Source organism: Petromyzon marinus, unplaced genomic scaffold, assembly GCF_048934315.1.
Source record: "Petromyzon marinus isolate PM22_M1 ecotype Great Lakes invasive population unplaced genomic scaffold, UKy_Petmar_22M1.pri1.0 PM_G_Scaffold_19, whole genome shotgun sequence".
NCBI lineage: Eukaryota > Metazoa > Chordata > Hyperoartia > Petromyzontiformes > Petromyzontidae > Petromyzon > Petromyzon marinus.
In genome coordinates, this window is record NW_027422750.1 from 1,333,405 (window position 1) to 1,349,230 (window position 15,826).

At 50.3% G+C, this 15,826-nt stretch overlaps 1 protein-coding gene across 1 annotated transcript; it reads right to left on the minus strand.

The window, feature by feature from the left end:
* Positions 1–375: 375 nt before the first annotated feature.
* On the minus strand, positions 376–15,160 carry LOC142912097 (E3 ubiquitin-protein ligase CCNB1IP1-like). Its single transcript, XM_076060403.1, has 4 exons — positions 15,084–15,160; positions 3,688–4,048; positions 2,514–2,853; positions 376–1,938 (listed from the first exon to the last, which is right to left on the minus strand). The coding sequence occupies exons 2-4, from the start codon at positions 3,982–3,984 to the stop codon at positions 1,724–1,726; spliced, it is 852 nt and encodes a 283-aa protein (XP_075916518.1). The 5' UTR covers positions 3,985–4,048; positions 15,084–15,160; the 3' UTR covers positions 376–1,723.
* Positions 15,161–15,826: the final 666 nt, after the last annotated feature.

The following is a 15,826-nucleotide window of genomic DNA, read 5'->3' on the forward strand; positions in this document are numbered from 1 at the left end:
GAGTGGACTGGTACCAGTGGTGTCTAGATCGGCCTAATTGGAGGAGGCTCGTGAATGCTGCTGATGGGCAGTTGGAGGCAGCTGCCCTCCAGCAACAACGTGCAGAGCGCCGGGTGGCTGAAGCACAGCAGATTGGCACAGTACAGGGCACAGGTGGTGCATCGGCCATTCATTTCAGTCAGTGGACCCCTGGCACCTGGGTCTGCCCCATAACCTCCTACCAGCGGGCCTTCGACACTTCACGTGGCCTCAACATGCACATAGCCTGGCACAAGCGACGTGGTGAGGTCACCGCCACTTAGTGGCGAATGGCGGTTGTTGTGTCGACCTGCATGGGTGGTCTGTGTAATGTAAAGGAAGGGTTGTTGGCGGCCGCAAAGTCCTAAACTTTTTAATGAAAAACAAATGGAACAGGTTCCCTCCTGTGAACAGCACTTACTCCAACACAGCATCGAGAAACAACGCGCACCACGGTAACTCCCGGGTCGGCCGCAGCGAGATTCTAAACGGCACCACCTCTCTGTGCCGTCACGAGCGCCGCCACCACCGGCCTGTCCCCCATCCCCCGAACGCCAACGACGACACCCGGCAACCTACCCGCCGGAAAAAAATTCACGGTGCTCAAGCGGTAAATGTCGTGGGTTTACTCTCCAGCACGCAAAGCGGCGGGATCGAAAGCGGTCGCTCATCGGCCACGGTTTATAGCAGCAGCTGTCAGAGTCGGGATCGAACCCACGACCTCCTGTAGACCGGGCGAGGTAACATCTCATAGCCACTGTGGTGATGATGATGATGAGAGAGTGAGAGAGACGCAAGCTCCAAATATATGGCAGCAGCTGTCAGAATTGGGATCGCACCTACAACCTCCTGTAGGGCTGCACGGATTCCTCCAGTATAAACAAAAGTTTCTGATGGATGTGAAAGTGACGTAACCCTGTGAGCCCCACCCGGCACGGCCAATGGGAGACGTTTGTCACTTGAACGGAGTGCGGTCGTTTAGTTACTGCCGCTGGTGGTGATCACCAAGCGGGACGTCAAACTCCACTGTCAACGTTGTGGGTTTGCTCTCCCAGAACACAATTGGTGTGCGCTAAAGTAGTAACGAATTGAAACTAAACTCAACAAAATTTTTTTCATTTTACCAGGCGAGGACCCACCGACCTACGCAGCTATTTTCATAAGCGACCCGGCCATCACAAACGATAGCTCAATGACGCGGCGTTATCGTCGTCGTGCGTGAAAATCTCCAGCGAGCGGCTCTCTGAACACAACTGACGGGGGCGACGAGCCACGCGCTCGCACACGTGGACCCCGTGACGCTTGTGCACGACGTGGGGTTTTTTGTATTTGTTTGTCGCTGTAACGTTTTTACCCCGGTGCCCCCGACCACAAGTCTGTGGGAAAAGAGCTTCACAGCTTGTCGGATTCCTACCTCCAGCGTAAATAAATATTTCCGATTCGAATTCCGTTTGCACTCAGGAGGCAATCGACTGGCGGTAACGACGAGAGGCTCCTGCCAAGCGCCGCAGGGAGTAGGCAGATGACCTGCGGGCAGCGTTAAGACCACAGGAATCTGATGCGCGGTGAGGCCAGTGGGCGAGGTCCTTTCTGCGTCGTTTTTTTTCCCCACGAGTTTTTTTTTTGGGGAACCCCTTGCGACCGCATTGGAGGGCAGGGAGGCGGGCGCGAAGGGAAGGACTCTCGCGTTGTTACCGGGGCGAGGTCACTTCCTGGCTCCGGTCACCGCGGCTTTGGCGGGGAAGGGGAAGCGAAGGAAGCCGTCGGATTGCGGCGACCTGCCCGGGGGGCTGCCGTTGAAAAACAACGGCCTCGGCGCAAACTCCGTCTCCCCGGGGCGGCAGCGCGGAGGCGTCGTCATCATCCAGCTCCACGCGTTTCCCTCCGCGCCTTGCGACGTTCGCGGGGTCGACGTCGCTGCTACCAGGGGGGGGGGGGGGGTGGGGGAAAAAATGACATTACGTACAAAACGTCACCGTATGAACCTATCCCCATTTTCCCTGCTTGGTCGGTTCCTAACAAAGTTCAAACATATCATTATCAGAGTTGTTTCTTTTCGTTTGCATTTTTGACTGCTTGTGTTGTGGTTATTGCAAACATGATCCCTTGTATAAAGGTGTCAGTTTTTGTTGTGCCAGCCAAAAGGGTAAAAACCTATTCCTATATCTTGTTACTGGCAGAGGAGGTCTCATAATGTAAAGGCTTACCCCGAGCCCTCAATACTCCCTGATGGTGCGCTGTTTTTGAGTTGTACGCCTTTTGGCGTCTTCTGGTCCAACACCAGTGGAGACTAGGCTCTAAGAAAAGCCGTCTCGGGTGTGGACCAATCAAATTCAAGGACACTGCCAATATTATTATCAGAGTTGTCTCTTTTTTGTTTGCATTTTGACTGCTTGTGTTGTGGTTATTGCAAACATGATGCCTTGAATAAAGGTATCAGTTTTTGTGCCAGCTAAAAGGGTAAAAACCTATTACTAAAGTTCAAACGGCCCTACCGAATCTCACTATGAACGGCGAGGACGCCGCGCCGTTCGGAGCCTCCTCCTCCTCCGCGCGTCTCCCCTCATCGATAGCGTAGGATCGCAGGCGGAGGCGATCGTACGAGACCTGCAGTTTCTTCTGCTCCCGGTCCCTCTCCAGCAGTTTCTCGGCAGCCTCGTTGTACCTCTTCTTGAACTTGGCCAGCTCGCTCTTGGCAAGCGAGAACTGCCGCTTCAGAGTGGCGACCTCCGTGACCTTGTTCTGGATCTCCTGCTTGAAGCGGTCCTCAGACTGCACCCTGAGCCTCTTTGATTTCGCGGCCAAGTGTTCCTGATACAGTCTCTCCTGGTGCATCTGCGAGATGGAAAATTTGATGGAATGTATTTTTAATCGGTTAAAGAGCCGTACGCGCAAGGGGACTTACGTGTAGAAGAATAACTCGGTTAATCATGCCTCTGGGAACGACGAAGCTCCAAAAAAATATCGAAAGAATGAAAAAAATATTCATAATTTTCGATTTAAAGCTTTCGTGACTGCAGGGATTCATTTTCTGGGTTATTTCGGTAAGGTCACGTAGAATGGAGATAAAATAATAACAGAATTTATTCTGTAATAATAAAAAAATAAAAATAATAACAGAATAAATTCTGTTATTATTTTTATTATTTTATCTCCATTCTACGTGACTTTGCTGAAAGAACCCAGAAGAAAAATATTCATAAATCACGCAAATTAATTCAAGAGTGACATCTTAAACGCTGTACATGTTCTAAGTAGTGCCACCGATAATAGACGGACTAAATATTAACTGCGTCATTCCAATGGTGCTCGCTAAATAAAGAAGTGCCTCCAAGTCTTTTTGTCTCCGAGTTAGTCACTACTTATGTTTGGAGTTTGCACGTTCTCCCAGTGGCCGTGTGGATTTTCTCCAGGTCCTCTGGTTTTTCCCTCCCAATGTTTAGAAACAACATCTAACGCGTTTTAGAGTATTTGACTGCTGTAAATTTCCACGTGATGATAACAGCCGCTTGGGTTGGGCTATCATTCGTGATGGCCAGGTCGCTTCTGCAAAAAAAAGAGGTTACGTAGCTCAGTGGGACTTTATCCGCTAAAATATAAAACATTTCAGTTTGTTACTTTTTAAAAATAATTTTTATTTTTAAAAAGTCACCGATCCGTCGCCGATACCTGAAAGATCCAGAATGAAAGCGCCCGCGAACATATCTCCTGGATGACGTCCGGCCCTAGGCCCGCCAGCACCATGGACTTGTGCTCCTCGGGGGGGTTCAAGCAGACCCGCACCACGTCCAGGCTGCCGCGCGGCAAGGCGCCGCACGCCGGGCAGGCGACCGCCCCCATCTTGAACTCGCGTTCGCCGTCCTCGTCGCAAAAGAGGTGCGAGCAGGAGGTGACCCAGGCGAAGTCGCCAACAATGCGCCGGCACTTCCTCAAGTTGCACACCAGAATTTCTTCGTGCGCCGACATTTCCTCCCCGCCTGACCACTGGCCCCGGGGGGCCGCCAGTTCTTCTGTTCCAGTCGCCGCCGTTCTGGTTGAGGGAAACGAATCGCGGGTGAAACACGTTTAGCATGGAGTGCGCGAAATGCGTTCGCGTTTTTTTTTTGCGAGCTCCTGCCGTTTATTGACCGGCTGAGAGCTCCAGAGAGAGCACCGGGGTGCGGTCTCGTTCGTTAAGGGCGGCGAGAGATCTTGGTCAGCGTAATGACGGAAGCAAGTGAGGTAAAGTACGATGGCGAAGCAAACAGAATTCAGTTGGGAGAGCGACGGTTTTAGAGGATAAATTGCTGAGCAGGGGGAGTGTTCTGACCTGCGGTTTGGTGAGTGGGTGGATGAGTTTGTGGATGAGTGAGCGAACTTGTAAGTGGCTGATGGGCTGGGTGTATGCACGTTGAACTTATTTCACACCGTACAGAGCGAACCGTGCTAATCGGAGGTACGGGTAGAGGACAAGAAACTAAACACAAAGACCAGTGCAAAAGAAATTAGTTTTCAATCAAGATGATTTTAAAATGCACAGTTTCAGTGGATTCCTAATAGCAGAAGGAAAATGGTTCCAGACGGACGCAGAAGCGCATCTGAACGTGCGCAACGCTTGCCCAAAAACCTCTGCGAGGGTGAGTGTGTTGTGACCTGCAGGGTGGTGGGGTGAGTGGATGGGTTTCTGGGTGAGTGAACTTGTCAGTGGCTGACTGGTTCAGTGAGTGTCTTGTTGTGCCTGCAGTTTGTTGAGTGGGTGGGTGAGTTAGTGGGTGAGTGAGCCTGTGAGTGGCCGACTGGCTTTAGTGTGCTGTCGTGACCTGCAATGTGGTGAGTGGGTAGGTGGATGCGTTCGTGGGTGAGTGAACTAGTCAGTGGCTGGTTGGCTCAGTGAGTGTCTTGTTGTGCTTGCAGTTTGGTGAGTGGGTGCAAGTGAATTAGTGGGTGAGTGAGCCTGTCAGTGGCTGGCTGGCTTAGCGTGCTGTCGTAACCTTCAATGTGATGAGTGGGTGGTTGGATGAGTGAGTTAGTGGGTGAGGGAGCTTGTCAGTGGCTGACTAGCTGCGCGAATGTGCTGCTGTGACCTGCAGTGTGGTGGGTGAGTGAGTTAATGGGTGAGTGAGCTTGTCAGTGGCTGACTGGCTGTGTTGAGTCCTCACCACTTGAGATTGGGACGAATTGGGGAGGCTTTCGTTCCAGAAGTCGATTGACAATGGCAGAGGATAATGACTGCATGCCACACTCAATGTGCCGTCTGTATTCATCCGTATTGTTAATGTATGAATACGCCTGTTGCTCAGGAAAGCACCACTGAGTCTCAACTCTTCTTCAGGAGGGGTCCTGCCAAGTTTGCACAAGAGGGGGCGATGTTGCTGTGATCCCCCCACTGAGCCATTTCCAGGTAATCTGTTAGCTTTGGGATGTGGTTCTGGCAAGTACCAGTTCCACTGTGTTTGTGGGTTTAGCTATGGGAGGGAAACTCGGAGGAAACCAATGGAGATCACACACATGCCACTCTGTAGTACAGAGAGTGATCACACAAACCATTGCCGGACAGCTGGGATCACTCCGTGTACAGTGCTGTACAGTATCTATATGTGTAGGGGCCATCCCTTTCGTGCGTACGCAAAAATCCGTCAAAACCTGACCCCGTACGCACGCGGGCTTTTTACACACCCCCCCCCCCCCCACCTGCCTACGTACGTTCGCCTGACGCATCACCCCCCCACCCCCTAGAATCCTGTAGAACGGCCGATATGTAATCCACGCAGAAACGATCAATTATTAATATTAACGTGTTTAAGCAAACAGATAGTCCACCGCCGGCTGCATTATCGAGGCTTCAACCCCCCCCCCCTGTTTTCTATGCGTACATTGTGAGTAGACCCCCCCATACGCAAGCGTACGCATTTTAGGTAACCCCCTCCATGACAACAAACTAAATGGATGGCCCCGTATCGGGAAAAATCGGAGGACCCTGAGACAAATCCACGCAATCAACATGGGGAGAGAGACGCAGACTCCAAATATACAGCAGCAGGAGCAAGCGTGCTCAGGGCCTGGGCGCAAACCGACGATCTCCTGTAAGCCAGGCGAGGTAATTAACATCTCCTAGTCACCTTGATGACAACAGGCGAGGTAGTTAACATCTCCTAGTCACCTTGATGACAACAGGCGAGGTAGTTAACATCTCCTAGTCACCTTGATGACAACAGGCGAGGTAGTTAACATCTCCTAGTCACCTTGATGACAACAGGCGAGGTAGTTAACATCTCCTAGTCACCTTGATGACAACAGGCAAGGTAGTTAACATCTCCTAGTCACCGTGATGATGACAGGCGAGGTAGTTAACATCTCCTAGTCACCATGATGATAACAGGCGAGGTAGTTAACATCTCCTAGTCACCATGATGATAACAGGCGAGGTAGTTAACATCTCCTAGTCACCGTGATGATAACAGGCGAGGTAGTTAACATCTCCTAGTCACCGTGATTATGACAGGTGAGGTAGTTAACATCTCCTAGTCACCGTGATGATAACAGGCGAAGTAGCTAACATCTCCTAGTCACCGTGATGATAACAGGCGAGGTAGTTAACATCTCTTAGTCACCGTGATTGACAGGCGAGGTAGTTTACATCTCCTAGTCACCTTGATGACAACAGGCGAGGTAGTTAACATCTCCTAGTCACGGTGATGATGACAGGCGAGGTAGTTAACATCTCCTAGTCACCGTGATGATAACAGGCGAGGTAGTTAACATCTCCTAGTCACCGTGATGATAACAGGCGAGGTAGTTAACATCTCCTAGTCACCGTGATGACGACAGGCAAGGTAGTTAACATCTCCTAGTCACCGTGATGATAACAGGCGAGGTAGTTAACATCTCCTAGTCACTGTGATGATAACAGGCGAGGCAGTTAACATCTCCTAGTCACCGTGATGATGACAGGCGAGGTAGTTAACATCTCCTAGTCACCGTGATTATAACAGGCGAGGTAGTTAACATCTCCTAGTCACCGTGATGATAACAGGCGAGGTAGTTAACATCTCCTAGTCACCGTGATGATGACAGGCGAGGTAGTTAACATCTCCTAGTCACCATGATGACAACAGGCGAGGTAGCTAACATCTCCTAGTCACCGTGATGATAACAGGCGAGGTAGTTAACATCTCCTAGTCACCGTGATGACAGGCGAGGTAGTTAACATCTCCTAGTCACCTTGATGACAACAGGTGAGGTAGTTAACATCTCCTAGTTACCGTGATGATAACAGGCGAGGTAGTTAACATCTCCTAGTCACCGTGATGATGACAGGGAAGGTAGTTAACATCTCTTAGTCACCGTGATTATGACAGGCAAGGTAGTTAACATCTCCTAGTCACCGTGATGATAACAGGCGAGGTAGTTAACATCTACTAGTCACCGTGATGACAACAGGCGAGGTAGTTAACATCTCCTAGTCACCGTGATTATGACAGGTGAGGTAGTTAACATCTCCTAGTCACCGTGATGATGACAGGCGAGGTAGTTAACATCTCCTAGTCACCGTGATGATAACAGGAGAGGTAGTTAACATCTCCTAGTCACCGTGATGATAACAGGCGAGGTAGTTAACATCTCCTAGCACATTCCAAACACTGCACAGCAATCGAATCGCTGGGGATGGGAGGGGGGGGGTGTAAAACGTCGTATTTCCAAGCAAAGTAAAATGTTGTGGACCCCATGAGGCTGATGAAAGTTTCGCCCTCACGAAAGCGACGCTGGGTTGTGGCTCACAGGACGATACCAAATAAAAAATAAAATAAATGAATTAAATCCATCGCCTCACAACTTTTTGAGGGTTTCCCGCGCTTTTTTTTATTGTTTGTGTTTAGTGAGACACCACGTCTGAGGGTAACCCTCAGACGTGGTGTCTCATCACTACTATGAGGCGACTTTTACTGGTAGGAAGGAAGATTGTAAACTGAGTGTACCAGCCTGCAATAGATTAATGTGTCCGTCCGTCCGTCCCCTTTCAATACTCTAACGAAGTGAAATCTCGTGTGACTGTCATCCTTTATTTAACCATGTGAGTGACGTCATTGAGAGTCACTCTCTCTGTCACTGTCATCCTTTGTTTAACCACGTGAGTGACGTCATTGAGAGTCACTCTCTTGTCGCTGACATCCTTTATACTGGTAGTAGCGAAGATTGTAAACTGAGTGTACCAGCCTGCAATAGATTAATGTGTCCGTCCGTCCGTCCCCTTTCAATACTTTAACGAAGTGAAATCTCGTGCTGTTGGGGTGTAAAATCAGCAATAGACAGCGCAGAGACTTGACAAAATTCCAATGTTCCTACCAGGCCACCCTGCAGGGACCTGTTAACCCCTCCCCCCCAGCGTGTAATATTGTTTTTGTAGTTTATAAACACTCGGATTCCCGCACTTTTTATCGCTTGTTTCGTGACCTTCAAGGGGTGAGAAAAAAAATTAAGAACAAAAAACCCCCCTCAGACGTAGCAACTCCGAAGTCCTAAAAAAAAGCCGTGTAAAATTGTATTTATAATCAAACTACTCGGCAACGTAAAATAACAGCCCTCTGCTTGATATGAACCCCGAAGTGTTTAATGTGAGATATAGAAAAAAAAATATATAGTTTTTTGTTGTTTTTACCTCACAGCAATCCACACGCTCGGTGGGGGGGGGGGTTGAGGCACGCGTGACGTCACGGTGCGGGAGAGTGGTTGCGGGCGACCGTGTGACGTCACGGACCCCCCCGCACCCCTCCCCTTCCGCGTGACGTCACCCCTCGCGCTCGTGACCTGAACAAGGCAGTTGTTTCGATTTAAAGCTTTCGTGACTGCAAGGATTGATCTTCTTTGGTTCTTTCGGTAAAGTCACCACCACGTAGAATGAGAATAAAATAATAAATTGATAAAATAACACAATAAAATTCTCACGACGTTGCGGCCACAACACAAGTGGCCTTCATCAGGTGAAGGGACAAGACTGTCTGGAGGACAGCGCTGGAGCGAACACAGCCAAGCTCAGACCGCGACCTTTAAGCTGTGTGAGAAGAAACAGAGCGCCTTGACAAAGGAATTAGGATAGAATTTAGCATTGAAATAGCTGAGTGATTAGCTAAATTCAATGCTAATTCCTTTGTCAAGGGGTGCCTCTGCAGATGTGTATGCTTTAACTTTAACATAGCCATTTCTGTGACCAGTCACAAGCTAATCACTCAGCTATGTCAATGCTAAATTATATGCTAATTCCTTTGTCAAGGCGCTTTGTTTCTTCTCACACAGCTTAAAGGTCGTGATCTGAGCGTGGCTGTGTTCGCTCCAGCGCTGTCCTCCAGACAGTCTCGTCCCTTCACCTGATGAAGGCCGCTTGTGTTGTGGCCGAAACGTCGTGAGAATTTTATTGTGTTATTTTATTTTATCAAGCCTGTGTGTGTGAGAGATTGTCAGTCTGTGTGAGTGTGAGATTGTCAGACTGTGTGTGTGTGAGATTGTCTGCCTGTGTGTGTGAGATTGTCAGTCTGTGTGAGTGTGAGATTGTCAGCCTGTGTGTGTGAGAGATTGTCAGTCTGTGTGTGTGAGAGATTGTCAGTCTGTGTGTGTGAGAGATTGTCAGTCTGTGTGTGTGAGAGATTGTCAGTCTGTGTGTGTGAGAGATTGTCAGTCTGTGTGAGTGTGAGATTGTCAGACTGTGTGTGTGAGATTGTCAGCCTGTGTGTGTGTGTGTGTGAGATTGTCAGCCTGTGTGTGTGGGTGAGATTGTCTGCCTGTGTGTGTGTTTGAGATTGTCAGTGTGTGTGTGTGAGATTGTCTGTGTGTGTGTGTGTGTGAGATTGTCAGTTTGTGTGTGTGTGTGAGATTGTCAGCCTGTGTGTGGGTGAGATTGTCTGCCTGTGTGTGTGTGAGATTGTCAGTGTGTGTGTGTGAGATTGTCTGCCTGTGTGTGTGTGAGATTGTCAGTCTGTGTGTGTGTGTGAGATTGTCAGCATGTGTGTGTGTGAGATTGTCAGTCTGTGTGTGTGTGAGATTGTCAGTGTGTGTGTGTGTGAGATTGTCAGTCTGTGTGTGTGAGTTGTCTGCCTGTGTGTGTGAGATTATCAGTCTGTGTGTGTGAGATTGTCTGCCTGTGTGTGTGAGATTGTCAGTCTGTGTGTGTGAGATTATCAGTCTGTGTGTGTGTGTGAGATTGTCTGCCTGTGTGTGTGTGAGATTGTCTGCCTGTGTGTGTGAGATTGTCTGCCTGTGTGTGTGGGTGAGATTGTCTGCCTGTGTGTGTGTGAGATTGTCAGTCTGTGTGTTTGTGTGAGATTGTCTGCCTGTGTGTGTGTGAGGTTGTCAGTGTGTGTGTGAGATTGTCTGCCTGTGTGTGTGAGGTTGTCTGCCTATGTGTGTGTGAGAGATTGTCAGTGTGTGAGATTGTCAGTGTGTGTGAGATTGTCAGCCTGTGTGTGTGAGATTGTCAGTGTGTGTGTGTGAGATTGTCAGTCTCTGTGTGTGTGAGATTGTCAGTGTGTGTGAGATTGTCTGCCTGTGTGTGTGTGAGATTGTCAGTGTGTGTGAGTGTGAGGTTGTCAGTGTGTGAGTGTGAGGTTGTCAGTGTGTGAGTGTGAGATTGTCAGTGTGTGTGAGTGTGAGGTTGTCAGTGTGTGAGTGTGAGGTTGTCAGTGTGTGTGAGTGTGAGGTTGTCAGTGTGTGAGTGTGAGGTTGTCAGTGTGTGTGTGTGTGAGGTTGTCAGTGTGTGTGTGTGAGTGTGAGGTTGTCAGTGTGTGTGTGTGAGGTTGTCAGTGTGTGTGAGTGTGAGGTTGTCAGTGTGTGTGTGAGGTTGTCAGTGTGTGTGTGAGGTTGTCAGTGTGTGAGTGTGAGGTTGTCAGTGTGTGTGAGTGTGAGGTTGTCAGTGTGTGTGAGTGTGAGGTTGTCAGTGTGTGTGTGTGAGTGTGAGGTTGTCAGTGTCCGGCAAAACAACCCCCTACCTCCTCGCGGTGCCGGACGGGCAACTCTGTCGTGGACAGCGCTGTGGGGGGAGATCCAATTTTGATTGGCTCCTCCCCTCATGGCATATGTGTCCACCACAGGGGCTAAACGGGGGCTCTGGACGGGTGCGAGGGGCTGGTAACCCCTCCACCTTCAATTAATTACCACGAAACCACGAATTAAACTGAAATATGTAACAACTAAGCTTGTGCCGGAGGCCCCGGGGGGCCAGGCGTCTATGACGTCTCCTGGCCAAACCACAATTGGCGGAGCCAGGAGATTGAATACCTACCCTCGGGGCTACTCCAGAAACAACGAAAAGCTAATACGGGTGGCCACGTGGAATGTTCGAACGCTCACTGCAGAGGAGAGGCTGCCACTCCTCTGTCGGGAGCTGGACCGTTACCGCCTGGATCTATGCGGCATTCAGGAGGTCCGGTGGACCGGCTCTGGCTCCTGCCACCATGAGGGGTGGACAGTCCTCTACTCGGGGCAGCAGACTGCCAAACAACAGGGTGTGGCTCTTCTTTTGAACAAAAGAATGAAGGGGGCGTGGGAGCGTGGCGGTGAGGTGTGGGAAGCTGTAAGCCCCAGGCTACTTTGGGCTCGCCTTCCCATCAACCGGAGGCGAGGAATGGTGGTCGTGGTTACTTATGCCCCCACCGAAGACGAACATCCGTGGAGGGATGCAGGCAAAGCCGATGAGTCAGATGCCTTCTATGACCTCCTGTCACAGGTGCTGGCTAAAGTGGCCCCTCGGGATAGAGTCATCATGTTGGGTGACTTCAATGCCCGAGTTGGTCATGATACTGGCACCTGGTCTAGAGTGATTGGAGGGCATGGGCCAGATCAGCTCAATAACAACGGTAGGAGGCTGCTAGATTTTTGTGCAGCCCATGGGCTTGTAATTACCAACACGCTGTTCCGGCATCGGCGCATCCACACAACATCATGGATGCATGCCGGGTCCAAGCAAGAACATCTGCTGGACTACATAGTGACGGACCAGCGAATGCGAGCCCATGTCCTTGACACCAGGACCTACCGTGGAGCTGATCTGCCCTCTGACCATCGACTAGTCATCTGTAAGATGCGCCTGCCATTCTTCCACTCCGGTGGTGGGTGTACACCCAGGACCCCATTCCAACCTAAAGTGGCCTGGTCTCAGTTATCTGATGAAAGTTGCAAGCGAGAATTTCATCATCGCTTGCGGCTGGGATTGGCATCGTCCCCGACTCCTCCTGATGTCGAGGGTAAATGGGCGAGGTTTAGGACTGTGACTCATGCAGCTGCAATGGCTGCTTTGGGTACGCGGTCCAGACCTCCCCAGACACCCTGGATGACAGAGGAGTTGTTCAGGATGGTTGAGAAAAAGCGACAGGCCCACTGTCATCGGCTACAGAATCCCACGTCAGAGAATGAGGAGGCTTACCGCAGCCTTCGCTCGGAGGTTCGGAGAGCCGTGAGGCGCTGCAAGGATGGGTGGTGGTCGCGGGTTGCTGAGGAGATGGAGTCTGCCTCAGTGGCCCGTGATCACAAATCTCTATTTAACTCCATCAAAAAAGTAACCTGCAGCGCCACACCTATTACCATCATTAGGGGAAAAAACGGTGATCCAATTTCCGACCCCCAGGAACAGGTTCGCAGATTTGCTGAGCATTTCTGTGAGGTCCTGGGGGAGGGAAAATCCCTCAGCCAGGAAAACATCGTGGCACAAAGTGAGGATGACCCTGCTGAGGCTGCGGTGCCTCAAATATTGGATGAAATCACCCCCTGTGAGTGGCTGGCTGAGGTGCCATCTGCTGAGGAAGTATTGAAGGCAATCCGGAGTCTGAGACCAGGAAAGGCAGCGGGCAGAGATGATCTCCCAAGCGAAATGCTGAGGGAGGGTGGCGTTTGTGCACAGACTGCCCTATATGACATCATAACAACAGTCTGGACCACTGGACGGGTTTCGCAGGATTGGAAGGATGCCCTGGTGGTTCCCCTTTTTAAGAAGGGGGACCGCACAAACTGTAACAACTATAGGGGCATCTCACTCCTCAGTGTGCCGGGAAAGGTCCTGGCAAGGATTATTCAGCATCGTCTTGCCAGGCACGCTGAGGAGAGACTTGCGGAGCCACAATGCGGTTTCAGGAAAGGGCGGTCCTGCACGGATGCCATATTTTCTGTCCGTCTGCTACAGCAGAGGTGTAGGGAATTCCAACAAGACCTACATCTCTGCTTTATTGACCTGGTCAAGGCCTATGATACCATCAGTAGGCCTGGGCTCTGGGTCGTTCTTCGTGCTTTTGGAGTACCTGACCCTCTGCTCACGATCATTAAGGACCTTCATGATGGTGAGCGGGCCCGGGTAAAACTAGGTGGCCGGGAGTCAGAGCCATTCCCTGTACACCTTGGGGTGTGACAGGGATGTCCTCTGGCTCCCACATTATTTAACATCTATTTTGACCACGTAGTTCGTGAAGCCTTCAATAGCTGTACCGGAGGAATCTCCATATGGTACAGATATAATGGGAGGCTAATCGATGCCCGGGTGCGGTCAAGGGATGGCTCCCTATTGCTCAACCACGTTATGTATGCTGATGATTTGCTAATAGCTGCTCAGTCAGAGGAGGAGTTGGAGACGCTGCTGCTGAGACTGGAGCGTGCCACTAAGAGGTGGGGCCTTACCATCAGCCCCACCAAAACTAAGCACCTGCCTGGGTATTTTGTACCATCGGACACTCCACCCCCACAACTCCCAATCGGTGATGGGGCAGTTGTGGAGAGAGTGGAGAGTTTCCCATACCTGGGCAGTGTGCTTATGACTGGCTCCAGTTTAACAGCAGAGGTCTCACTCCGAATCAGTCGAGCGGCAATATCTTTTCATCGGTTGCGTAACGCTGTGTGGAAGCTACCTGGTCTGTCGCTCCGCACTAAGCTTCAGGTCTTCTCGGCCACGGTCATTCCCTCCCTTCTCTACGCTTGCGAAACGTGGACCCCCCTAATGGAACATCTTCGCCGGTTAGAAACATTTAGGCTGGCCTGCCTACGATCCATCCTGGGTTTAACCAGACTGGATTGTGTGAGGAGCTCACAAATCCTTGAAAGATCTGGGCAGGGTCCCATCGGTGAGCTCCTCCGGCAGGCAAGGCTGCGATGGCTGGGTCATGTAGCCCGCATGCCCAGCCACCGCATGCCGAAACAGCTTTTGTTTGGCCGGATTGATGGGGCTAAGCGGGCGCGGCACGGGCTAGAGAAGAGATGGAGTGATGTGGTACAGGAGGACGTGGAGCTGAGTGGACTTGCCGATGACTGGTACCAGCGGTGTCAAGATCGGCCTCTGTGGAGGAGGCTCGTGAAGGATGCTAGTGGGCAGTTGGAGGCAGTCGCCCTCCAACAACAACGGAGGGCGGAGGAGCGACGCTCACAACAGCGAGCGGAGCGCCGGGTGGCTAAAGCACAGCAGGTTGGCACAGTAGGGGGCACAGGTGGTGCATCAGCCAGTCATCTCAGTCAGTCGACCCGTGGCACCTGGGTCTGCCCCGTGACCTCCTGCCAGCGGGCGTTCGACACTTCACGTGGCCTCAGGGTGCACATAGCCTGGCACAAGCGTCGTGGTGACGTCACCGCCACTTAGTGGCGAATGGCAGTTGTTGTTGTTGGTTGTCAGTGTGTGTGTGTGTGAGGTTGTCAGTGTGTGTGAGTGTGAGGTTGTCAGTGTGTGAGTGTGAGGTTGTCAGTGTGTGAGTGTGAGGTTGTCAGTGTGTAAGTGTGAGGTTGTCAGTGTGTGTGAGTGTGAGGTTGTCAGTGTGTGTGAGAGTGTGAGGTTGTCAGTGTGTGTGTGTGAGGTTGTCAGTGTGTGTGAGTGTGAGGTTGTCAGTGTGTGTGTGAGTGTGAGGTTGTCAGTGTGTGTGTGAGTGTGAGGTTGTCAGTGTGTGTGTGAGGTTGTCAGTGTGTGTGTGAGTGTGAGGTTGTCAGTGTGTGTGTGTGAGGTTGTCACAGTGTGTGTGTGAGGTTGTCACAGTGTGTGTGAGTGTGAGGTTGTCACAGTGTGTGTGAGTGTGAGGTTGTCACAGTGTGTGAGTGTGAGGTTGTCACAGTGTGAGTGTGAGGTTGTCACTGACCCTGGTGAATCTTCGTCGTTGTCAAGGCCGCAGGCTTCACCTCCCTCACGACTCTCAAAATGGCGGCGAGCGAGGAGGGGGAGGAGCCAGAAAACTTCACGTCACATGGGAGGGGAGAAACTGAAACCTGATTGGCTCCAAGGCGGAGAGATTTTTATTTTTTACGGGAAAACTTTATTCTTTTTAACCGTACGACGGATTTACAAAACTCACCATCAACAATAAACACTCTAGTTGGCATTGGCGCGGTCTGAATAAAAACATTATTGGTTATGTAAATATTTATAAAAAGAAATCGCATCTGAGTAACGAAAAAAAATGACTCAAATGTTATTCCGTAAATTTTGATTTAAAGCTTTCGTGACTGCAGTAATTCATATTCTTAGTTTTTTCGTTAAAGTCACGTTGAAGAGAAACAACAAAATAACAAAATATATATAAAACAATAAAAAATTCTCACGACGTTTCGACCATAACTCAAACGGTCATCATCAGGTGTGTCGGTTTGCATACATTTATTTTTAAAACGGCACATTTATTTATTTATAAAAAACGTTGGCGTCACGCGCAGCGATTGGCAGTTTGCCCAGGACTAGTCCATCTATTTTTTTGAAAAGAGGAGGGGGGAGACGAAATTTTTTATAATGTATGCTGTCTGAAAGCCACTGTAAGCGTGAACAATCAATCAAGAACTGAAATGATTTATCAAATCTTTCCAATGATTGCTAAGATAGAATCCATCT

What these genes read in the sequence shown, in the direction of transcription:
- LOC142912097 (XM_076060403.1), bottom strand. Translation starts at nt 3,984, where the DNA reads ATGTCGGCGCACGAAGAAATTCTGGTGTGCAACTTGAGGAAGTGCCGG. An exon ending in TTTCATTCTGGATCTTTCAG is followed by an intron (nt 2,854 to 3,687) that starts GTATCGGCGACG and finishes TCCATCTCGCAG; the next exon opens with ATGCACCAGGAGAGACTGTA. An exon ending in GCCGTTCATAGTGAGATTCG is followed by an intron (nt 1,939 to 2,513) that starts GTAGGGCCGTTT and finishes CCCCCCTGGTAG; the next exon opens with CAGCGACGTCGACCCCGCGA.